The 26,108-nt window shown below is 33.7% G+C and overlaps 1 protein-coding gene across 1 annotated transcript in view; it reads left to right on the plus strand.

The window, feature by feature from the left end:
* LOC123666462 (muscle calcium channel subunit alpha-1-like) overlaps window positions 1-25,545 on the plus strand; it is a 47,953-nt gene extending 22,408 nt beyond the window's left edge. The window contains exons 18-47 of the mRNA XM_045600554.1: window positions 226-373; window positions 885-1,008; window positions 1,851-2,014; window positions 2,159-2,246; window positions 2,342-2,449; window positions 3,519-3,571; window positions 4,140-4,277; window positions 4,919-5,033; window positions 5,172-5,302; window positions 5,992-6,136; window positions 6,334-6,414; window positions 6,969-7,073; window positions 7,153-7,179; window positions 7,964-8,149; window positions 8,812-8,911; window positions 9,497-9,660; window positions 10,185-10,282; window positions 10,436-10,524; window positions 10,755-10,895; window positions 11,659-11,824; window positions 12,631-12,639; window positions 13,581-13,746; window positions 14,955-15,051; window positions 15,858-15,936; window positions 17,433-17,531; window positions 18,508-18,548; window positions 19,008-19,084; window positions 19,667-19,773; window positions 20,345-20,408; window positions 25,474-25,545. Of these exons, the coding sequence (XP_045456510.1) occupies window positions 226-373; window positions 885-1,008; window positions 1,851-2,014; window positions 2,159-2,246; window positions 2,342-2,449; window positions 3,519-3,571; window positions 4,140-4,277; window positions 4,919-5,033; window positions 5,172-5,302; window positions 5,992-6,136; window positions 6,334-6,414; window positions 6,969-7,073; window positions 7,153-7,179; window positions 7,964-8,149; window positions 8,812-8,911; window positions 9,497-9,660; window positions 10,185-10,282; window positions 10,436-10,524; window positions 10,755-10,895; window positions 11,659-11,824; window positions 12,631-12,639; window positions 13,581-13,746; window positions 14,955-15,051; window positions 15,858-15,936; window positions 17,433-17,531; window positions 18,508-18,548; window positions 19,008-19,084; window positions 19,667-19,773; window positions 20,345-20,408; window positions 25,474-25,545 (3,182 nt within the window). The remainder of the gene's footprint in view (window positions 1-225; window positions 374-884; window positions 1,009-1,850; window positions 2,015-2,158; window positions 2,247-2,341; window positions 2,450-3,518; window positions 3,572-4,139; window positions 4,278-4,918; window positions 5,034-5,171; window positions 5,303-5,991; window positions 6,137-6,333; window positions 6,415-6,968; window positions 7,074-7,152; window positions 7,180-7,963; window positions 8,150-8,811; window positions 8,912-9,496; window positions 9,661-10,184; window positions 10,283-10,435; window positions 10,525-10,754; window positions 10,896-11,658; window positions 11,825-12,630; window positions 12,640-13,580; window positions 13,747-14,954; window positions 15,052-15,857; window positions 15,937-17,432; window positions 17,532-18,507; window positions 18,549-19,007; window positions 19,085-19,666; window positions 19,774-20,344; window positions 20,409-25,473) is intronic.
* Window positions 25,546-26,108: the final 563 nt, after the last annotated feature.

The following is a 26,108-nucleotide window of genomic DNA, read 5'->3' on the forward strand; positions in this document are numbered from 1 at the left end:
CAATTGGCTTTCATTACGTAATAGTCACGACTATCTTGATAGACATGGCATGTCTATAGTCCGTAATGTTATAGCCAAAACTAACTATTTTTCTGTCAAATCCTAACTATTCTTTTTGACGAAAAAACAAAACACAATTTTGGCCAAAAGATAGATTCTAAGATTAATATGCTTAAAGAAACACGCAAGTTTCTTCTGTTCGATAATTTTTAATATGGAATATAGGAGATATAAAGAAAGAAGAAACGCCTCCACCTAAGCGTCAGCCGACGATATCAGCGCGTCCGCGCCGCTTGTCGGAAGTGGAAATCAAGACGCAAGAAAAACCAATACCGGAAGGCTCCAGCTTTTTTATATTTTCAAAGACAAATTGGTAAGTACATTTTTAAATTCAGACATTTTGATAAAATATTTCAATTTTATGGCCAGTGTTTGCTTTTATTTTATTATGATGGTCAAGAAATGTTTAAATTTAATTTGGAATAAAAAAAAATACCATCTTTTGCAAAAAAAGAGTGTGCTTCAGAAAAGCTTCAGACAGAAGAACACACAGAAAAGGCAGAAGTAAAACTTCTGCACTGTGTCTGATATGGGAAACGCACCTCTTTCTCTTTAGCTCCGTTTGCCTCGCCGATCACACTTTTCGCAACGCTCTCGTCACGCTTCACACTCAACGGTTAATAACAAGTTGGAGTATCTCCTGTATCAGGGGGGTCCAGGGAGACCATGGCAAACTTCTTTATGGCCAATACAAATGATTGGCATGTGCGGTTAGCCACAAACTAGTTCTGTGACCATCGCGCCAAAGCGTCGTCAACTAAAGTTGATTTGTATGAGTATTTTTTTCTGTTTTAGTAATTTCTTTGTTTGATTTCATTTAATAGGTTCAGAGTCACCTGTTACAAGGTCCAAAACAACTCCTGGTTTAGAAATTTGATACTTCTTTGCATTTTGGCATCTTCTCTCATGTTGGCTATGGAAGACCCCGTAGGAGGGAAGGGTAATGAGGCTTGGAATGATGTAAGTATAAGATTATTATACGTAACTTTTGCCTTGTAGACATACGTAGCCATTTTAATAAAAAAAGACTTAGTAGTAATGAATAGTTATATATAGGTACCTATAGGCTGCTGTGTGTTTACGGCAGTAAGAACGTAGCCACTCCCTCTCTTCCCGTGGGTGTCGATACGTAGTCATTTTAATAAAAAAATACTTAGAAGTAATGAATAGTTATATATAGGTACCTATAGGCTGCTGTGTGGTTACGGCAGTAAGAACGTAGCCACTCCCTCTCTTCCCGTGGGTGTCGTAAGAGGCGACTTAGGGATAACAAAGTCCCACTAGCACCTTGGAACTTAAAAAGCCGACCGATGGCGGGATAACCATCCAACTGATAGCTTTGAAATACACAGGCCAAAGACAGGCAGCAGCGTATTCGGTGTGACAAAGCTAGCCCTGTGGTCATTAATCCGTCGCCCAGCGTGGTGACTATGGGCAAAACACAAGATTCCACGCCATTTTTGGCACAAACTTGTGGATTGCGCCTATGTCCAGCAGTGGACTACGACAGCAGTAGACTATTGTTTATGCCGTTGTCTGAAAATTACCTTTGAAGAATGAAATTTAAATTATTATTTTATTAGATTATTAATTTATTTGAAATAAAGCAGTCTTATTTATTTAATTTTAATTCATTTATATTATTAATTTATTAGAAATTCTTCTAGCAATCTTATTTATAAATTTATAACCTAATTTTTAATTAATTTATACTTGTGAAGAGTAACATGTACATGTATAAATTTTATTGTGCCTATAATTTTAAGTTAAACTATTCTTTAATTTTTCAGGCCCTAAAAAAAGTCGATTATTTCTTCACTTTAGTGTTTACTATCGAACTTGTATTAAAACTGATTACATACGGTTTCATCTTCCATAAAGACGCTTTCTGCAGATCTGCTTTCAACTTGTTGGACTTGTTGGTTGTCATCGTCTCTCTCATATCTTTAAGTGGGTAAGTATGAATCAGATTTAGAAAAAACTATAATGACTTTATATTTTATGTTTAAGGTTAATCTGATCGTAGTTGATTTTACTGATGATTTTATTGTGCATAATGCATTATGTTTTAATAAATGTTTTGTTTCTCCCAATACAGAATAAATAACGTATCTTTCATTAAGATATTGAGAGTTTTCCGAGTTCTTAGACCGCTCAGAGCCATCAACAGAGCAAAGGGATTAAAGGTCAGTTTTACACATTTTTTTATGTATTTCACAATCTTAAAAACAAACCATGCTTAGATTAAGTAGTAGTAATACATTTTTCTATCGATTTCTAGCACGTAGTTCAGTGCGTGATTGTTGCTATAAAAACTATAGGCAACATTTTGTTGGTGACCAATCTTCTGCAATTCATGTTTGCGGTTATGGGGGTGCAAATGTTCAAGGTAGAGAGACATTCCATTAAAATTTAATTTTTATTTTTCATACAAATTTACGACACCTTTGGGTATTTCACTCATATCTTAAAAATCTATCGGAAGTAAGTATCTTAGTATATTGCACTGTAGATTCTTTCCTGCACTATAAGAATTTCTTGGATTAAAAATTTCAAGAGCTTCCTACAAAATCATCTGATTTCGTTTCTCTTTGTGTGTGAGGCTTTTACGTGTATTTTCAGAAATAGTGTACTAACCAGTTTTTGCTTGCCCGTGGGTCCAAAAATTCGCTTGTAGGCTGCATGCTTTGTTTTCATGATAGCGAAAATTTTTAGCCCAAAGGTGTTGTGTGCTATTTTGATGAGTCATTTATAAATTTGTGATTTTTGGACTCAATTAAGAGCTTAAGTGTGTTTTCTTTTGCACCGATCCGACCCTACCTGGACATTTTCACTCGGAACTAGGAGTGAGGTATATAAAACATTTAGTTGACAACGTTTTTTTTTTGTGGTTTGATTTTTTTATTTGTCAGATCAGGACACTGGCAGTTTTTGATTTTTTTTTAAATCTGGTTATAAACAGAAGAACTAACGCCATGTAAGTAGGCAGTTTTATTTTTTTGATTGAGTTTAATGCATACTTTATTTTTCTTTACACAAAAATGTCCTACGCATCATGTACACAACTACACACTTTGGGATTAATGGTTGATCTCTGTGATTCGGTAACGTAATGTTTGTGTTCTATTAACAACGTTGTTTGTTTTATGTGTGTTGTGCGTGTTTATTGTTTTGTTTGTAATAGTATGTTGTTAAGTGTGTTTTTGCTTCGATAAAATCAATCGGCAACATTCTTCTAATAAACCATATGTTGCAATTTATGTTCGCTGTTGTCGGCATTCAATTGTTTAAGGTACCTTTATGCTTGTCCTGTTTATTGCATTGTAGTTAATACAGTGCTAATACGTATTTTGCTTGTTGTTCATTGTGAAACTGAGGCGAGGTCAGGTGATTTTTTTTTATTTGTCTGTTTTGCCATTTTGTGTATGTGTATTAATTCAGGATAAGTTTGGTTTCAGGGAAAATTTTTCATGTGTAGCGACATAACGAAAGTAACTTCAACAGAATGCCAGTAAGTATTTGTTGAATACTATAAGTTGTAATAAGGTAGTATTTAACGACATTAAAAAAAATACAGATGCTTTTATGCGAATGAGAGTATTTAATATAATAAAGTACAATAAGATTAGTAAAATATTTGTTTTGTTGATTCCTTCTCTTGTTTATTTTCTTTTCAAGCAGTATTGTGTTTCTGTTTGTGAGTAAGGTGACCAGAGCTCCTGGGGGGATTGGGGATTGGGTCGGTAATGCGCTTGCGATGCTTCTGGTGTTGCAGGCGTCTATAAGCTACGGTAATCGCTTACCATCAGGTGAGCCGTACGCTTATTTGCCGACCTAGTGACACAAAAAAAAGTTTATTTTGCAAAACCAACTTAGTTTTATTAAAAAAATTGCCGTAACATAATATGTAATAATTTGAACATTTTTCGTTGAATAGTTCGTGCTACTACACTTTTCATAAATAAAAAACAATATTCGAAAACTAATGCAAATAATGCAAGAGCACATTTACATTATTTTTGCAATACATTTGTGTATTATCCTATTCAGTATCATTAATTCTAATATATCTATTTTAGAGGGTCATATATTGTTTATGAGAATGGTAACGCAAAAGTCGAAGACAGGGTATGGAAGAAGAATAAATTTAACTTTGACGATGTCCTTAACGGGATGCTGACATTATTCACCGTGTCTACATTTGAAGGATGGCCTGGGTAAGATTGAGCAAATTATTTATGGATTCAGCTTGTAACATCCCTTTGTTGGGCATTGCCTCTTTCTCCGACTAGGAGAAAAAATCGGAGCTTAGTAAACAGCAGCGTTTTTACTGCGGGTTGGCGGATATATTCCCTTCTGTAATGATTGATATCAGGTGTTTTTATAACAACTAGAACCGATAGCTTCACGTGCTCTCTGAGGCACGGTATGGACCTTAAATTCATCATCATCATCATTACAGCCTATACAGTCCACTGCTGGACATAGGCCTCCATAAGTTTACGTCAAAAATAACGTGAACTCATGTGTTTTGCCCATAGTCACCACGCTGGGCAGGCGGGTTGGTGACCGCAGTTCTGGCTTTGTCGCACCAAAGTCTTCGGCCTGTGTATTTCAAAGCCAGCAGTTAGATGGTTATCCCGCCATCGGTCGGCTTCTTAAGTTCCAAGATGGTTGTGGAACCTTGTTATCCCTTAGTCGCCTCTTACGACACCCACGGGAAAAGAGGGGGTGGCTAAATTCTTTAGTGCCGTAGCCACACAGCACCTTAAATTATTATATGCAATTGATTTTGTATTTTATTGTCATGAAATAAGTAAATATGTTCTTCTAAGCTAAAATGTGTATAAATTTTCAGTTTACTATCCACATCAATGGATTCTAATAAAGAAGATTATGGACCCGTGGAAAATTCTAGACCTCTAGTAGCGTTTTTCTATATAAGCTATATTATTGTCATCGCTTTCTTTATGGTAGGTTAAGTTTATTCTACTATATTTTATAAAACAATGTTCCCACTATTACACCACATTATTATCTCAGCTCACCACATTATTATTTCAGCATTTTTTAGTTAATAATATATTAATATTGGCCACAAACATTTTCAGGTCAACATTTTCGTAGGTTTTGTCATCGTTACCTTTCAAAAGGAAGGAGAACAGGAATTTAAAGATTGTGAATTAGATAAAAATCAGAGGAACTGTATTGAGTTCGCATTAAAGGCCAAGCCTATTCGAAGGTAGGTTCCCGTTTATAAAAAAAGGAACAAAATTGTAAAGATTGTAACAAATAAGCAAATATTCGATTCTTATTTGCTTTAATTATTAGATAAATATCATTTGACTGTGATCCTCTGTAAGATTAAGGTACTTTCACAGTAAAGTTGCTTCAAATTTTGGATAAGCTAATTTTTAATGTACCCTCCTTCATAAAAAAATTATTACCAAAAGATATTTTATCATTTATTCAACAGCTATCAGCAGCTGGTAGCTTCTAGAAATATATATACTTGGTATTTTTAATCAACTAAACGTAACTGATTGAAGCTGTTTGTAAAGGTCCCATAATTGGACATTGTTATGTCCAGTCATTTGACAGAATCAATACGTAGGTAAGTGGCTATAGGAGAAGGGTTAAAACTTAATCCTGCGCTCTGTTCGACTTCGGATTAGTTTCCTACCAAGGGTTGCAATGGTTTTCAGGTTTTTATAGCAATAACCAACATTGAAACAGCTTTGCACACTCACTGAGGCAAGGCAAGGTGATTTGAGTTCTTAAATCTCCTTTCAAACCTTCCTTAAAACTATTTAATTGACAAACAGTCACGCAGTTTGGCGGCTCAAAAAAATGTTGACGTGTTTGATACAAAATAAATACTTTAATTTTTTATTATATTAGAGTGGTCGTTGATAAAATGATTTGTTTCAGATACATTCCAAAACATAGAATACAATATAAGACATGGTGGTTCGTGACGTCACAGCGCTTCGAATACGTCATCTTCTTCTTCATTGTCTTGAACACCATCGCCCTCATGATGAAGTACCATGGCGCTAAAGCTAGATACAAACAGGTAAAAAAAACTATAATTCTTAGTTATTTTACCTTTTACTCCTTCATGTCCTTAATAATTATTCTAAGTTCCTTTTAAAGCAGAAGGATTGTTAGAACTCAATCCGTTTAAGTCTTCTTCCACAATTTGACGGATACATATAAATAAATGCAATTGCTTATTATGTATGTTAATATTTTGTAACGATTTTGTTCCAGTTGCTCGATTACCTCAATATGATATTGACAACAGTCTTCATGTTAGAGTTTGTGTTCAAATTGGCAGCGTTTAGATTTAAGGTAACTTATTAAAATTATTATTTTTTAAAGAGCTTTTTGTTATGCAACTAGATCGGCAAACAGAGGTACGGCTCACCTAATGGTAAGGAATTACTGTAGCTTATAGACGCCTGCAACACAATCGCAAGCGCGTTGCCGACCCTATCCCCAATTCCCTCCAGGAGTTCTGGTCACCTTACTCACCACATGAACACAACACTGCTTGAAAGCAGTATTATTTAGCTGTGATCTTCTGTAAGGTCGGGGTACTTCCCCAGTCGGGCTGCTCCAGATTTCGAGCAGAAAATTTCCTGCTGTGCCCTACCACTATTTATCAGAAGTGTAAAGGTATCTGACAAATGAAAATAACTTACAAATAACTGACAAGGTGTTTTATTTAAACAATGAACGCTTTAATCTAGTAATATAATTAGTACATAATTTATCAAGCAGCTCCGATGAACTTCGTACCATCATGATTTCTTTCTTTTTTAACTTTCTTATATATATTTTCATTAAAGAAGAAGAATGGATAAATCAGTACCTTATAGTCATTAAAAATTCTATTTTTCCAGAACTACTTTGGAGATGCTTGGAATACAACGGACTTCATATTGGTAGTCGGTAGTATTATAGACATAGTAGTGACGCAAGTTAACGAGAATAAAACTTCAACTGAAGTGAGTGAAAAATAAATGAAAATTTTTACAAAAAATATTTCTGTGGTCTATTTCTTTATATATTCTTTTCTTTTTTCAGGGCGGACTTTCAAATGAAGGTAAAGAGGTTAGTGTATGAGATTTAATTTCTTTTTTAATATTCTTATGCATTTTATATTGCCCACCGTGAAGAATAATTTACAGAAAAAATATGTCGCTAAGCTTAGCAATAGATGAACAATATTGCGTTCTTATCGCTAACCTTACGTAATTCAAAATCAATATTTATACACGATACACTCTTTAATTGTATCGCAATAACATAACCAAACAAGTATTAATGTTTAATAAGTAACTTTTTTGTTAATATATAAATTTAAGAATTACCGGGAATGGTCATATTGAATGTTGGTGTACCTCAGGGATATATTCTTGTTGCCATATTTTTCTTGGAGCATGGGTGTTGATCTTGCTTTCTGTCGGTTAAGATTGAAATCAATCAGAAACCTATGGTTACTGAATTTATTATTTCAAGTATAATATTAACAATATCTACGATAACCTTCAACGGTGATGATAACATAAATAAAACTTCAAACATGACTTAAAGCTACATATTTTACTCATACATTTATTTTTATTTAATGAATTCAGCTTGTAACATCTCAGTGCTGGGTTAAGGCTGATTTTATGCTTTAATTAATGATGATCTTACTAGCTTTGTTCCGAGGTTTCAGATACGTTAGTTTGAAATGATAGCCAATAACTTTCCTCAGTAAATGGACTTACTAACACAAACATAATTTTTCAACTCGGATCACTAATTATTGAGAATAGCAGGTCTAAATAAAGAAACAAATTTTTCAGCTTTATAATATTAGTATAAATTTTTTATTTTGATCAATTTTCAGGGTACTCATCTCAAATACATAACCTTCTTCCGTCTATTCCGAGCGATGCGTCTCATAAAGCTATTATCTCGAGGAGAACGAATACGAACGTTGCTCTGGACTTTCATCAAGTCCTTCCAAGCCCTGCCCTACGTCGCCTTGCTGATCGTTCTGTTGTTCTTTATCTACGCTGTTGTTGGTATGCAGGTGAGTATTCCGATTGTTGAATTTGAATCTAGACTAATATATAATAGAATAGACGAATTACATTACATTGAAATTAATAATCACCTTGTGGAGTAATAATTTCCTGCCTAACCGGTATCAATTTAAAACCTGTGACAAATTGCAAGTGATATCTTACTTCTTGTAAAGCTTTTGCTTAAATCCAGAATACGGTCAAAAATTACTGTTTTTTATACAACTAGGTCGGCAAACAAGCATACAGGTCACTTTATGGTAAGTGATTACCGTAGCTTATAGACGTCTGCAACACCAGAAGCATCGCAAGCGCATTGCCAACTCTACCGCAAATCTCCCTACCCAATCCAGGAGCTCTGGACACCTTATTGACCACATGAACACAAATCTCTTGTATAATGTGGAGGTGATTTCTCAGTCGGGCTGCTCCAGATTTTCAGCAGAATATTTCCTGCCGTCCCCTACTCAGTTGTGTTGTCTTCTATTGCTCGTACATACATTCCTATAACTCTTTTCTCATAAATGCTTATTGTGTATAGACATCGATCAGATACATTTTTATTAAATGTAAATATCATATCATCTCTGATAGTAAATCAACTTTTATTCATAATAGACAGGAAACATTAGGCTGTGTTTTAAAACTCTTAAATTATTCTTTGTTCAAGTTGTTCGGTAAAGTCAAAGAAGATGATGAGGTTATAACAGCGAACAACAACTTCCAAACTTTCGGTGGAGCTTTGATGGTGCTCTTCAGATCAGCTACAGGTGTGTTAATTTATAAATTATTTTCCTATTATGACGTCAGTTGGTTAATAAGGTTCTCAACGCTCCCATCTCCATAGTATGTGAATCTTATTTGTGGCCTAGAAATAAAAGAACAACCTTAACGAGAAACATCTGTCCAGCTTTTACAGATATTTGTCTATCAGTACCAGCTCATCGTCTAGTTGCATGGACCACTGCGCTAACGCGTCATCTTTTTTTTTTACAATAATGTAGAGAGAAAATAGACAATTAGAGTTATGTAACTATTATTTAAACTTTTTCTAAATCTTAAATCTTAATGTTTTTTCAAATTTCGTATAACTATTTCGACGACGTGTTGGTGTAACGGTCACAGCACTATTTTTTACTGTCCGCTGGCGGTTTCGGGTTCGCACACGGTAAACATTTGTATTGGCCATACAAATGCTTGCCGTGGTCTGGGCGTTTATGCTGACATAGGAAATAATCTTAATGGGGGCCATTGAGTGTGAGGCGTTTATTATTATTGTTAAATGAACGATCGTACATAGGTAAGTAGGTAGGAGCTAAGTTACGAAACCGATTTGTAAGCGAGTGATGATGCAGGCGAGGCGTGGCAGGAGATAATGATGGCTCTGTCCACGAACGACGACGAGACGGGCGTGCAGCCCGGCTGCATCGCGGCCGACGGCGACGACAGCGAGGAGGTGTGCGGCACGCGCCTCGCCTTCCCCTACTTCATCTCCTTCTCGCTGCTCTGCACTTTCCTGGTGAGGATAGCTACTAAACTGAAGTGGGTTCGACAAAAATTGAGCCTTTTTTATATAACTAGGTCGGCAAACAAGTGCACGGCTCACCGGATGGTAGCTTATAGACGCCTGCAACACCAGAAAACATTATTATTTAGCTGTAATCCTCTGTAAGGTTGAGGTATGAGGTACTACCCCAATCGGGCTGCTCCATATTTTGAGCAAGAAATTTCCTTAATTTTAGGTCTTGTTTTAGACCCAAAATTAAAAAAAAAATCTTTTAGGTCTAAAACAAAATGGCGAGAAGGTTCTTATACCGTATTATATCGTGTTTTATTAAAATCATTATTATCAAATCAACGTAAAAACAATTTCGAGGCAGCGGCCAAATGCATTTTGATGGATAGATTGTTACTGTTACATATTAAATAAGAAGTTATAGTCTGTGTGGTCCTCATCTCTTCAATCATATCTTGACGTGCGAGGACAATGTTTTTCTTCTTTTACTAGAAAAGTTATATTTTACGTAAAATATAATATTCTAGATTATCAATTTGTTCGTGGCTGTTATCATGGACAACTTCGACTATCTGACGCGAGATTGGTCTATCCTCGGGCCTCATCACTTAGACGAGTTTGTCAGGTAAGCTGTGCGCCATGCATTAATAAAAATAAAAGTCTTTGATGCCTTTGTGATTTTAAATAAATAAATTACTAAATATTGCCTAATATGCGTGTTAAATTTGACACGATAAAGAAGTGAGTTTTTTGGAACAAGTTTAATTTTGATATTCAGGTTATGGAGTGAATACGACCCAGATGCCAAAGGAAGAATAAAGCACTTAGACGTCGTAACGTTGCTGAGAAAAATAAGTCCACCTCTTGGTAAGTAATTTCGTTAATATATAAATTTGAAAACATATAGATTTTAGCTTAACACAAAATGAAGAAATGATTACCAAAAACATTTTTATAATTATAATAACATGTGGACAGGAATAGTTTTGAAAAAATTCCAATAGAGTCGATCTTAATTTTTTTTTCATTTAAGCTTTTGCAATTTGATTAGAAGCTATTATAATTTTTAGCTATATAAAATATGTTTCCATAAAAAGGTTTCGGCAAACTCTGTCCCCATCGAACGGCCTGCAAGAGACTCGTGTCAATGAACATGCCTCTAAATTCCGACGGAACAGTCAACTTCAACGCCACACTCTTCGCTGTCGTCAGAACACAGTTGCAGATCAAAACTACAGGTTCGGATACGCTTCAACCTATAATATCCCACTACTGGGCATAAGCTTCTTTCCCCATGTAGGAGAAGGATCACAGCTTAATCCACCACGCTGCTCCAATGCGGGTTGGCGGATATATTCCCTACTATGAGTAACGATCGCTATCAGGTGTACATGATAACAACCGGGATCGACAGCTTAACGTGCTCTCCGAGGCACGGTGGGGAGACCCACTAGGACTGCATAAACACCCAGACCACGGCAAACACCTGGAAGGCTAATTCAAATGTTTGTCATGTGCGGGATCGAACCCGCGACCGTCAGCGCAACAGGTACAATCCATGGCTGTGACCGTTGCCGCTGCGTCAACAACCTACATATTAACATACTCTTCTGTAGTAACGTTAAAGATTATTGTAATTTACTTATAGGAACGATATTTGTAATTAATTTTCTATACATATTTTTAGGCGCATGCAATGTATCTAATTTAATAGCCTTTAAAATTAAATTATTTTTACTTCACCACGTCTAGCGGTTTTATCTATCCCGTGCTTTCGGAATAAAAAGAAGCTTATGTAATTCTGGATTTTCAGCTATCTATCTACCTGTATGTAGCAAATATTATTAAAATCAGTTCAGTTGTCAAGTTGGCTTTACAGAACAAACGTCCATTTAACCTCACATAATTTCGCGTTCTTCATAGATTGGTAACGAACATAATATAATTAACAAATAGATTCTGTCTAAATTATACATTCCAATATTTTTATTCCTTATCTAGGAGTCATCGACGAGTGCAACACAGAACTTCGAGCGATCATCAAGAAAGTCTGGAAAAGGACGTCTCCTAAACTCCTCGATCAGGTGGTGCCTCCCCCCGGGGACCCCAACGAGATCACCGTCGGCAAGTTCTACGCCACCTTCCTTATTCAGGATTACTTTAGAAGGTACGATTTTTCCGTTATACCCTTTTTGAAGTAGTTTGAATATGTACTGGCTGAAACGTCTTTATTTTATTATGTTTGGGATATTATTTATATTTATGTGTATTTATATCTGTAATCCGAATTTCAGCAAATAGGTAAATATTACTTAGATATAGAAATTTGTAAGATCTGTTAATATCATTATGGTCCCGATTGATACAATTATTCGCTCGTAACTTTTTATGGTATCTTAATATTTTTCATTTTATTGCGCTATTTTCGAAAGAATAACATTTCAATCTTAGTTGTGAAATATTTACAATTTCACAAATTCTAACTTAACTCTAAGCATTATTTTTTTATCTCTTTCCTAAAGCTCCAATGAATCTAGTGTTTCTTGTATTGCTTTTATCTCTATGTTCTCTAGTGCCTTTATTATATTTGTTTGATTTAATCTCTCTGATACGACAATTTTAAGCGTTATATTAGATTTGTCTAATTATTTTCTGCTTAGAACTGTATGAGTTGGATCGTATTCCATTCTATTTTAATCAAGATTTACAACATTATTTTTACCGTTAAATTTATAATTTTAATTGGTAAAACTATCTTTTCCTTAATTTATAATATTATAAGCTTTGTATTTGTAGTAAACATTTGATGATGTTGTTATACAAATGATATGTCTGTTTATGTCGCTTCATGTTACTGTTAAGTTAGATCCACTATGTTGTCGGTACATTAGTGTTTGTAGTTAGGTATACTAGTAGTTATAACTATCGTAGTGCTATTGAACGAAATTAACAAACATATTTCTATTTTTATAGGAACCATGCGTAAGTCTACATTCAACTTTTAAGCAACCACTTTGAAGAACGCTGTAATATTTAAACGCTTTTTAAATTCTTGGCATTCTATGACAAGTTGCCGAGAATGTTGCTTGAAAGATTTTCTTTTATTACGAAATTTTAGTAGCGAATGATGGCGTTTTATTTTTAATTGTTTAAAGTCATACAAGCATTATTGTTAATTTGTATATATTTAAGATTTGAAAAGGTCATACATATATGACCCATTTTGATCACGATTCACCCTGTAACATCCCAGTGCTGGGCATAGGCCTCTCTCTCTATCTAGGAGAAGGGCTGGAGCTTAAACCAATATGACCAAATAGTCAATATTAAATGACTGAAAATCCATATTTGTTTGTAGTTCCAGAATAATCAGGTGATTAATAATATGGCACTTAATTTTAGTAAGAATTGTATTTAATTTTGTCCTTTAACGAAATCTGTAAACATACTTTTATGTTATAAAAGATAAATTAAGTCACTAGAATGTTTGTACGATTTTGACAAAAAATTTTTAGCTTCCCCGCCACACACTTTCCAAAACATTCATAGCATGACTTTAAACTATCCAAAAATTTCCAAAGCATGTTTTCTCCGCGTTTAACTCTTTGTTGTTCTCATCGTCGCTTTCACCTCACAGTTTAGCTGGTTTTTGTTATTTTGGCTTTACGTGATTTCACACTGTTTTCAATTATTATTATTTTTTGGAATTTGCATGTAAATTTCGACTGAGCACTTGGCTTCATCTAACTCGATTGAGTTACACTGGGAAGACATGTTTTCGGAATAATGCTTATTACCTCACGCTTTTATCAAAATTCTGCAAAAAAATATTTTAAAGCAAACACACGAGCACGAGTTTAAATCAAACTTTTAAATAATTATCGATAAATAAACTTTATTTTGATACAAATGACGGTGTACAGATTCCGTAAACGCAAGGAGCAAGCGGCAGCCGCGTCTATGCAAAACAATCAGATGACCTTGCAAGCTGGTCTGCGGACCCTTCATGAAGCTGGACCAGAACTGAAAAGGGCGATATCCGGTAACTTGGATGAAGTTGTCGCTGAAGCTGTGGAACCTATGCACAGGGTAAATAATCTTTTAGAAAAGCGTTAAGGAACTGTTTAGTTTTCTGTAGATTACTTATCGTAGATGATTGCATTGCTTTCATTTGTTTGTGATTCAAAATGAACTGTTATAAGAGCATCATAAATAAGCAATACCGTATTAATCTATACAAATATATAAAATTGGAGTGTCAGTTCGTAATATTCGCTTCCTGATATCCGCTTTTACTAAATGCATATGAATTTATACACGGTACAAATAACATTTTTCACAATTTATCTGTCTTTCTGTCTGTCTGTATGTTCCAGCGAATCTCTGAAACGACTTGACCAATTTTGATGGGACTTTCACTGGTAGACAGCTAATGTAAAATGGAGTAACTTAAGCTACTATTATTTTAGAAATTTATTTATTTTATAACTGTGAATTGAACAGTAACTTTTTGTAAAATTTTATGCGGACGATGTCTAGGGCACAGCTAGTATAAAAAGTATCAAAGTATGGAAGTCCTTTTGGTTCAATTAACATAATTAATATTCGTCCGCATGGAATAGTGACTTTACATGTTCAACGTGATTCTTTAAATTGGCATAAATTTTTTATTTATGAACCAATTGACATGAAACAAACTCTAAATGTTAAACAAAGCTTGCCACAATATATTAGTAAAAAACAAATCTAAATCGGATGAGCCGTTTAGGAGATTAGTGTGCACAAGCCCACAAAAAAACAGACAATAATTCAGACAACCATTGTTTTGGGTGCTATTTGCGTTGATAAAGATACTAACAATATTTTTTCTTATATATCTTAAATATACAGACAGCGACCCGTTACATTTTTATAATATTATGTACTAGCTGATGCCGCAAACGTTGTTTTGCCATATATTTTATTAACCTTCTCACCCCCCCCCCCCCACCCCTTATAACCTAGGGGAATGAAAAATAGATGTTGGCCGATTCTAAGACCTATCCGATATGCACACAAAACTTCATAATATTTTATTACCCTCTTAACCCCGCCCATTATGACTTAGGGGTATGAAAAATAGATGTTGTTCGATTCTCAGACCTACCCGATATGCACACAAAATTTAACTACAAACACCGCGACACGAGAATTTTATATATTAGATTAACTATCAACTTTTACTGCAAAAGGGATAATATTTTCTATATTTTTTTTGTCAACAATTGTTGTTGAATGTATTATATCAATTGTTCTAGCGTAACCACACCCTGTTCGGTGCTGTTTGGACAAGTATCAAGAAAGGTAGAGACAACTTCTACCGTCCACCGTCTCACAAACCAAAGTCACTAAATGGTAAGTCAATATTTAACATTTGAAGTAGATAGTAATATTGTTAATTAAAAGACTAGCTATGGGTAAGTAAAAGAAAACGAATAATTGAACCAGTAGTAAGCTGGTTATTTTTATTGGACACACACATCTCCAATAATACCTATCCAACATACCTTGATAGTTAGTATGGCTTATATCTGTTCTGTTGTGTGGTTACGGCAGTAAAAATATAGCCACCCCCTCTTCCCGTGGGTGTCGTAAGAGGCGACTAAGGGATAACACAGTTCCACCACCACCTTGGAACTTAAAAAGCCGACCGATGGCGGGATAACCATCCAACTGCTGGCTTTGAAAAGAACAGGCCGCAGACGAGCAGCAGCGTCTTCGGTGCGATAAAGCCAGCCCTGCGGTCACCAACCCGCCTGCCCAGCGTGGTGACTATGGGCAAAACACATGAGATCACGCCATAATATCGGGCGCGAACTTGTGGAGGCCTATGTCCAGCATTGGACTGTGATAGACTGAAGTGGATATCTATCCAGATTAATGAATAATCAATAATACAATTCGTCTCGAATTTCAGAATTTAGTTGCTAAGCGATTTGATCGATTTTAGTGATTAGTTATTTTTATAAGTTGATTAGTTTAAGAAGCTAGTATCGATCATGAGGATACCCTGAATTTTTTGAGGTTGGGTCAAAAATAAATGTAAAAGTCGATAACTCATGGTGGGGAAAATGCCCCACCTGGCCTCTCCGTGGGTACGCCCATATTGATTGATCGATATTGATGAAACAATAGTGTGAACGTTTTTGTCTTTTACCAAGGTACCAGAGACGGTCAATCTCTCAGTTGGATGATGCAGCGTGAGCTGGGCATGGACGGGAAGATGCCTGAAGATGAAAAGTAAGACTTAGTTTAAGCTTTTTGTTCATTACAATATATTAATAACCGACTTTAAAAAATCATATTGATGATTCTACTTTTAATCAAAAGCTGGTGTTTGTCAGATGGTTTTATTTAAATTTGATCGAGATCGGATGAGAACTTTTTCAGTAATCCTTAATAATGCGTATTTATAGGTTATTTTAATTTCAATTTAAATTTTGTATGAATTTTCTCAAAGTATATTTAGCGACTCCAATGTCGGAAGCAACCCAAATATTTATAGTTTTAGATTAATATAGAAATTAAGTATAGAATTTATAGTTGAATTGTCGATTGATATAATTACCTATAGATTATTATGGAACTGACATTTTCAGTCTTTATTAAATTTATTTATTTATTTACGCATACTAACAATATTTACATTGATATAAACACATCATACAGTAAAGTCTTTAATACATATATATCAATAACTAGCATACATAACATTCAACATTTTTTTCAGCTTACATAACACAAAACAAAACAATTAATTAACAAAAAAAAATATATATTACAAAAGAGAATATCTATACATATAATAAAATGGTAGGAAAGTCAAAACTGTACATTGAATATTTTTTTAAAAGAATACTTGGGGTGTGATCTACAATCGATACCTAAGTCAAAAATATGGTTTTTAGAATTTTTGTCTATTTGTCTGTTTGTCTGTATGTATGTCCCGGGTTAAACTCAAAACGTACAGCATGGATTTACTTCAAATTTGGCACGAATATTATTAAGAAGTCGGGTCAACATATAGGCTACATATTATAACGCTATCACCTACGGGGAACGAGCAGTGAACCTTTATTTCTTCAACGCATTCTGTAACAACGTGTAATCTAACGACGCATTTTGTTTTATGTTTTTATTATGTTAATAACCATGCTATAAGCTAGCTTCATACAAAAATAAAGACATTCTGTAGTATATTAAGTATCAGAATTGCACCCGTGCGAAGCCGGGGCGGGTCGCTAGTTAATAATAAAAACCAAAAAAAAAACTGTTGTTTGAGTCTTACTGTAAAAAGGTCCCAAAATATAAATAGAAAAAAAAATGGTTATTTTATCAACTTTCTACATTGTAGTACTTGTTATAGTTTTGTTTTGTTTGCGAGCAAACACAATTATTGTATCTACTAGTTTTATCATGGCTTTTAACACCTAATTTTGTTTTTTCACTTTCGCGTATTTGAAGGACTTTCAGCAAGTATGTACACTCTTTTAACTTTTATGAGTTATTCATAAAGTATTTATAATAAAAACTGGTAACACTAAAGGTATATTTGTGAATATGAAACAGCTTTAGTCAGACGTTTGCGCTTTTAAAAAATCAACCTTTTGTGCTATATTTGTTACGTTTTGTAAATACCGAATAGAACTAAAAATAATTCATATTAAAAAAATATATACAATAATTATTTTCGAATATGTCCATTCTAATACACTTTTGCTTCATATTATTCAAAGTAAATACGAGGACGGTAATCAAAGCGAAGGAGAAGAGGAGATCGCGATGCAGCCTCTCCTCCACGGCAAGGACTCTGAGAAGATATTCAAAGCTATAGAGTAAGTAATATAATATGAAACACGGCTTATAGAACTTACAAAATTTTTACATTCTAAAGTAACCTTCTTTCACAATTATATAAAGACAAACGAAAAATATTTTAATACATTAAAAAAAATATTTAATCTGTACCGAATAATTTATTAATTTTTTATCTGTGGTTAAGATAATATGAACTATTTTCTTTTCTTTATAATTTCACCTTGTTTTACGTATTTACATTTTTAATTATCGTTAAAATTTTACTATAATTTAAAAAATATAATCATTTAATTGTAACGTTTATGTTGTCGTTGTTATGTGTTTCTTTCAGTCACATCATGGCACATTAAAATTTATTTAGGTCGGGGTATACCTTTGTGGTGATGCCATATTTAAAAAAAAAATGATGCCAAGTAATGTAATATACCATTTAAAAAGTAACTATGATCCGTGTGAAAGATCAGCCTATAAATTGTTTAACAAGGTACCTACAAATATTTTTAAAAATTCATTTGTAAAAAAAATAACTCATTGTTATTTAGTAAAATTAAATATTAAGTTATTGATTTTAATTTTTTTTTTATATACAAAAATATGGTAACAGCGTCATCTAACTTGATAATAGGAAACTTTGAGAGATTTGTTTTGAATCAACGCATCTGTACTAGTTCGCATTTCACTTAGTAGATGTCACTGCCTCGAATATGTGTGATTTTTATTATTTTTTTATCCATTTGATGTAGATTATAAATAATTATTTCTACCAGGGAACTGTATCTGTTATATTAAAAGTAAGAAATTATTTGCTTATTTTTAATTATAAAACACATCTAAGCATTGAAGTAAAGTTATTTAATACCTAAAAAAATACTTATAAAAAACAAGAATTGATCATGATCATTTAACGAGTCGTGGTCACTTTCCGTGATCACTTTCCCGTGCAACCAATATGGCATCAGTACAAAGATAGTGAACCGTGTTAAACGTTTACAGAAAAACGTCCAACGATTTAATGCAGAGTATGAGAAACAACTGTAAGTCCGTTTTAGTGTGTTGTGATTGTGTTATTTACATTATTTTATAATACATTTACTTTGTTTTTTAACGTTTTATAGTATGAACGCATTAACTTAGCATGAGACAGGTTCTTATATTCGAAAAACTCAGTTCAAACAAGATATGTTTAGAATTGAGTGGTTAGTTGGCTAAACGACTCGTTTTTGAGTACAGGTACTAATGAACGGAATGAAAAATGGCTTTTATCCGTATGACATTACAGTTCAATAACTGGTTGTGGTTGCTTAATGCTGTACTCAATAACATCACAACTTTTAAAATACCAATAAGAATTTTGTATTTATGTAATTTTTGTGTTGTAATTATTTGTATTTATGTGATTTGGTAATGCCTAAGTATTGCATGTCTCAAGCGGAGATTGATTTGGATTGAATGAAGTTTTTTTTTCACAAATCGTTCAATATGATTTCGTCCAGATCGTGACAGAGCGCCAAGACAGAACAACGATGTGCCTTATTGTGTAGAGAATCCAGCGGAGAACCTTATTACCCGTGTAAGTTGATATTTTTTTAGTTTATGAAATTAAGTTGATGAGGACTCAGCATATGTGTACTGCTCTCAAACATTTTATTTCCGTGGTGAGTGAGTGGTATGAGCTCAATGGGGGAGGATTGGGGGTAGGGACTAGGCGCTTCCGTTGCTCTTGACTTTGTTATTAGTTATTTTTTTTTTCTTAAATTTATATAAAGTAAAAAATAACGTAATTATATCTGTTATAGTTAATATATTTATTAATGGAGACCTTTCGATAATTTTTGCTTTGAACAAAGCCAGGAAAGAGAGAGGGCGCTGTACAGACGCTTGTCCACGGACTCCAGAGATGGCATTTGAGGGCGGATAGAATTTTTTTTGAAATGTTCATACTTAGACATAAATAGATAGAGATATAAATATAAGTATCTTGAACCTGAGATATTTAAAGCCAACCAAGATTTTCTAGGAAAATATTTTCAGGAGAATTAGAAAATTTCGAAATCTATTGTCACTTCATAATTAACAGAGGCCTGAAGACTACTAAATTAGTGTGAGTTCTAAAATTTGTGATATATTCACCGATTATGTGTTTATTGTTTAGGTCCTTACGGAGCAGGGTCTGGGCAAATATTGTGACAAAGAGTTCATCCAAAGTACCTCGCGTGAGATGCAGGAGGCACTCGACCTCACTCAGGAGGAGATGGACACGTGAGCTATTGACTAATACAGCTAAACTTAACTTAAGTTTAACTCTTAAAACTGTTACATAACATAACTGTTACAATTTTTATTAATGTTTTTAAAATTTATACCAAAAGGATGTCTATGAAACCTTCATGTCAAGGGTTTGCTGTCTGAGGGCTATGCTGTATGATTATTGCTTATACTAATATTTAAATCGTGCATACATATACATGGTGAAAGTTTGAATATTACATAATAAATATCTAAAACCATAACTCGAAACAAAAGCAACCTATCTTGTCCTAAATTACTGCCTCTATTTGACCGATTTTTGTGTAAATATTGGAAATTATACGTAGTACTTATATGTAGCTTATTTAATGCCTGTATTTATATCCTGTGCATATAATATTTTGATACATAAAATTGTCACAAAGAATAAATTATTACCTATTCAGAAAAAAAAACTATTTGTTTTCTAGACAAGAAACAAAACATTTTGGGTTCTAAATTGTCATAAGATATAAATATAAATTATAAGTTTTATTTTTCGAAACGAAAATTTTAAACTACTACAAACATTTTCCTCTTACAGAGCCGCTAATCAAATTATTTTACAAGAAAGAATAATGAACAGATACCAAAGACCTGACAACGTGGTAAGTTACTGTAATATTATGGACCATTTCACATGACTTGTGTGGGTGATAAAGCTATCTGATGTATAACGGTATCTAGCAAATAAAGGTTCATCTAATTTTTTTTTCTTTACTGGTAAATTCTGTATCTAATGTCTGACTCTAACGTCTCCAATCTGTAAATACAAAAGTGGAGTGTAGATTAAACCGTTTGCTAGCCAATCGCTGTAACAACTTGCCAATTTGTAATTTGAGATAAGAAGATGTGTCTTGACAGAGTCGCACATAACATAAGTCAAAGAAGGCGCTGTAAATCAGAGGTCTGTCGAGAGACCAAAAAGATGGTTTTGAATAATAAAATAGATACGCAGAGCGCATTAGAAAATCAAAAGAACGTCAAAAGAATATCAAAAGAATTTTATGTATAGTCGGCCAAGAAAGTGGTGTACCAGTTTTGATTTAGTTCTGGTCATCGAAAATTACAACAAGGTTCTGTTACGCGGCACCTCCCGGTAGTCTTTTTGAATAGACACACAACTGGTTAAATATTGATAAAGTTTATTTAATAGTCCAAACACTTACAGTAACTGTCCCTAAAAACACCTCACTTTCCTTTTCTGTATAAAAAATATGTATAGTGACGCGCTGGATGGTAAACGGCAACTGACTCGACCGTATGGAAAATGAAATATTTAAAGTAATTAAAATAGCGGCGTCAGCACTATCCACGAATTAAACCTAGGTATAACATCTCCCCCCTTTTGATGGAGCTTTATCTTTAAAGATGAAGCGGAATTGAGACACGACTAAAATCGAAAAGGTCAGAAAGGAAAATGAGCGTTTTACAATTTTTACCAAAATATTAATTGGAATTAAAAAAAATAAAATTTATCATTAAACAATAAGAGAGCTGCTTAGCTAAAATTTAACAATGTTAATATTATCATCAATAATTAAGAATTTGACATTTTATCATAAAATTATAATAATAAGATAATTATAATAATAAGTTTGATTTAGAAAATTCATCCATATGTGTTAGTAACATTTTAACTTATATGACTAATGTTAGTCTATTCTAAACACAAACAATTCTCAAAGAAAATATAAATTTAATAAAATTCACAAAAATCATAAAATTTATAAAATTGTCAAAAATTGCCGAAATTCATAAATAAAAAAAATCATAACAAACTTTTATAAGTATCTAAGTAAGTTTATCTTAGAGTTAAGGTTATTATTTATTATAAGAATTAGTATATGAGTTAGTGTAATGAATAGTGTAAGAGATAGTACATTGATAATCTTAAGACATTAGTTTAATATTTAGAGTTAGTATAAAAAACATTTATTTAGAAATTGGATACATTACGATTTGAGAGTTTCATTACATTTAACAGTTAATTTACATGGTTTAGATTGAACAAATATCCACTTATTATTACTAAGCGTTTGCCAAATATCGACATTACTATACAAAAGTTTATGATTACATTCAGGTGACATTGATAGGACTACTTCTGTTAACAATTTACTTTCACAACAGGGATTATTTATACTCGAATAAATGCTGAGCATAGGGCATATAGAATACTCATCGTTTATCAACTTACAATTGTTTAAGTTATCTAACAAGACGTAACTGAGCTTATCATCTGTTACTGCAATATAAGCTTTAGTCGGTTGCATTAAAGAAAACGTGTTAGCATTTTTATCATGTGGAGTCGGTAAAGGAATATTTTTGTAAACAATGTATTTTTCTGGGTATATTAATGGTATTTCTAATATAAAAATAATCTTTTTGTTATAATAGAAACATGTTAGCTTTGATACATCGATTATTGTGTTAATGTTTTCAAGTGATAGAGCTACAGGAAAAACTGTACGCTTATCAATAAAATTACTATGAATCTTTAATTCATTATACAAGTAAAAAGGGCTCAAAACTGAAGGGTGTAAAATATTTGCTTTTGAAAATAAAATGGAATTAAGGATTACGTCTAAGGAATTAGAAATTGTTATCAGGGAACTTTCAATTAGATTGATAAAACTATTTATTCGCGTTACGTAGTATAAGTTATCATTTTGCTTTGTAACTTGAGAAAGAATATCATTTAGTAGGTATAGTTATATGGGAATTTAATTTAATTTCGTTTTGGTTTAGTCTTCGAATAGTAGAATTAAAAGTATTTAAGCTTGATTTTATGATTGTGCTGGCTTTATTTATGTTAGAATGCGTGATTGCGTGCATTGGTATAGAATGATTGAGATTTTTTTTATGAGATTTAAGAGACTTATTATTATAAGATTCAGTGAGACTCAGCGGCTTGGACTGAGATGCATTTATTTTATAAGATTCAGTGAGACTCAGCGGCTAGGACTGAGATGCATTTAATTTATGAGATTCAGTGAGACTCAGCGGCTAGGACTGAGATGCATTTAATTTATGAGATTCGGTGAGACTCAGCGGCTAGGACTGAGATGCATTTAATTTATGAGATTCAGTGAGACTCAGCGGCTAGGACTGAGATGCATTTAATTTATGAGATTCAGTGAGACTCAGCGGCTAGGACTGAGATGCATTTAATTTATGAGATTCAGTGAGACTCAGCGGCTGGGACTGAGATGCATTTAATTTATGAGATTCAGTGAGACTCAGCGGCTGGGACTGAGATGCATTTAATTTATAAGAATAGGAATAGTATTCGAAATGATATGACTCAGGCCTACCTCGCGGGGAGGCTGAGATGATAGAGAATCGAAAATGGAGTTTATGCCGTTTATAGCCGACGATTTCGACTGGCACGAGGCCGAAATCGGATTTAGTTTAAATCGTTTTCGTTAAAACAATTATTACATCGATCAATATTATCACAATGGTGCACGAGTGAATCGTTATTCGGTGCACGTGAACCCGTTTCGTCGCATTGTGCAATCTGAGAAGAATCGGGTTGCAGTATGCGGCGGCTATTGTTATATTCGCGTTTGCGACATTCGTTTATAACATGACCCTTGTTTTTACAATAAACACAATATTTATTATTATAATTAAAATTAGGTTTATAAGGTCGACTTAAAATTAGAGGATTTTGTAGATGAAATGTTTTTTGAAAATTGTTAGATTTAGTAAAATTAGGTTTTTGGTTTTTAAAACATACAGAGGTGTTATGACCTGATCTGTGGCAAATTGAACAATATTTAGAAGGTTGTTGAGAAATTATGGTTAAGTTTAAACGCTTTTCTTCCTCAATAGCAAGTGTGATAGCCTCAGATAGCGTCTTAGGATTGCGACAGCGTACAATTTGCGATAAGTTTGAATTAATCCCTAATAAAAAAGTATTCAATGCCAAATCCTCCATAGCAGCTAACCTTCCTATTAACTCATTTGAGTTTTCGCAGCTGTAATGTATATCAGATAGTAATCGTGTTATACAAGACTCAATTCTTAATGAATATTGCGTGACATCTTCTGTTGAATTTTGCTTACAATTCTGTAGATCAATTAAAAGATGCGTAGAATGCTTTTTCTCACCAAACGTGACTTTTAAAAATGATTTTATTTCGGACCATTTATTAAATGTTTTAAGACAGCAAGCCATTTGAGCCTTGCCTTCAAGCTGGGATATAATGTATTTACAAAGCACATTCTGCTGGTCAGTGGTTGCGAGAGAAATAGCATTTTCGCAGTTTGTGAGAAAAGCTGGCAAAGATTCGCGATCACCATTATAAGGTTTTATAAATTTGGTAAGAACAGATAGAGTTATCTTCTCAGCCATTTTCGGTTTTGAGAACTTTAAAGATGGATCTGAATAATTGCTGTCGGAATCAGAGCGAGCTTCTTCAATTACAGTCTTTTCCTTTTTAGGAGGCATTCAATTAAAAATAACAGTAATTTTAGTGAAAATGTAAATAGATTTTTGTAGAAGTTGTATATACGTGACTCTATAAATATACTAAGCTTGTTACTGAATTTAAGGTTTATTAAAAAAAAAAAAAGGTTAAGATATATTAATCTTCTGGGAAAGAATCACTGATCACTAGCACTTATTCACTTTTAGGCTTTTAGTAAAATAGAAAACTCACAATGAAACAGCAAGCGCGATCATATCTGCTGGGAAGCGTGACACGTGTTGATGACGTTGCGGGCCGGAACTCGGACACGTGGTGGCTCTGTGAGTCGTATTGCAGCTAACGCGTCACGTTGCAATATAGCGACGTGTATATGAAATGTAGATGATGGTGTGGTTGCCTGGTGAGGGTTCTTCTGCTGGGACGCAGTCTCAGCAGCGTGGGGCTGTAGATCTGCTAGAAGTTCCGTGTGTTTGGTGGACCTGCCTCGGCTCGTGGGGCCTGAGACGTATATCTGATGTAGGCACGGCAACGTGGGGCCTGTGACCTTGTGTAATGTCTAATGACGTACCTGGGTGCCAGGGTTCGGATGTCAGGGTTTTATACAGAAAACCACTTACGACATCCCGCTTCTGACACCAATTGTTACGCGGCACCTCCCGGTAGTCTTTTTGAATAGACACACAACTGGTTAAATATTGATAAAGTTTATTTAATAGTCCAAACACTTACAGTAACTGTCCCTAAAAACACCTCACTTTCCTTTTCTGTATAAAAAATATGTATAGTGACGCGCTGGATGGTAAACGGCAACTGACTCGACCGTATGGAAAATGAAATATTTAAAGTAATTAAAATAGCGGCGTCAGCACTATCCACGAATTAAACCTAGGTATAACAGTTCGTTATTAAAAGACATTATCGAAAGAGACATATAATAATGACGTGAACCTAATCGATAAGTATTCATACGTCATTATTATACATGACATTTTAAACTCTATTAGCAATAAATATTATCGTTATCAATAATCAGATAAAGACGGCAATAGAAGTTATCAGATCGATCTGCAAGCGAAACTAATCTTTATCACTTATGAATCTGCAAGCGGCACTACCTTAGGGTGGTACACCCACGTTCTTGGCCGACGGTACCTAATGAAAGAAAGTTTTATTATAGATTTTGTTTGTAACCATTTAACTTTTATTAAATTTATTGTTAAATAAAAATTTTCAGGAGAATATACTGTCGCGTCAGTATCACCCATTCCACCAGCCTGCGATCCAACCTCCTCCTAGAAAGAAATAAGCGGATATTATGTGTTCTTCGGTTCTCTGCCCACCTGTACGCTTGACAAACGTACGGGTTTGTACCCTATCGGGTTTTCGCTTCCGCTTCCGGCTAGAGGCGGGAAGATTTTTTTGTGGATTTGATTTTGCTTTTCCAAAAATTAAAATGGAAAATATCTGATGATATATTATGTAGTTTTTGTGATTAAAATGTAGTTTAAAACTTAGTGGGAATGTAATGTATTTGTAGAAAATGGAATTTTAATATTTCTTATTTTGTGCATGTCTCCTAGTTTTTACATTTGTTTGATTTTATATTTTTAAGTGTTAATTTTTCTTATTAAATAATTCCGAACCTCCCAGAGTACTCTGTAAATGTATTTTGATAAGTGTTTGGGACTCATATATACGTTGCATCTGTTATGTAACTATTAGTAAATAACTGTATAATGTGAAAATGAATATAGATATATTTTCTTGTATAAAATTAAAACAACCACAACCATTATTAAAATTAATCAGTGTTAGGAAAATTTTACGAAACTGTAAGTTTGGTAATATTCATAGTTCCTTAAAAAACAG

The sequence above is a fragment of the Melitaea cinxia genome, chromosome 26, assembly GCF_905220565.1.
Source record: "Melitaea cinxia chromosome 26, ilMelCinx1.1, whole genome shotgun sequence".
Lineage (NCBI taxonomy): Eukaryota > Metazoa > Arthropoda > Insecta > Lepidoptera > Nymphalidae > Melitaea > Melitaea cinxia.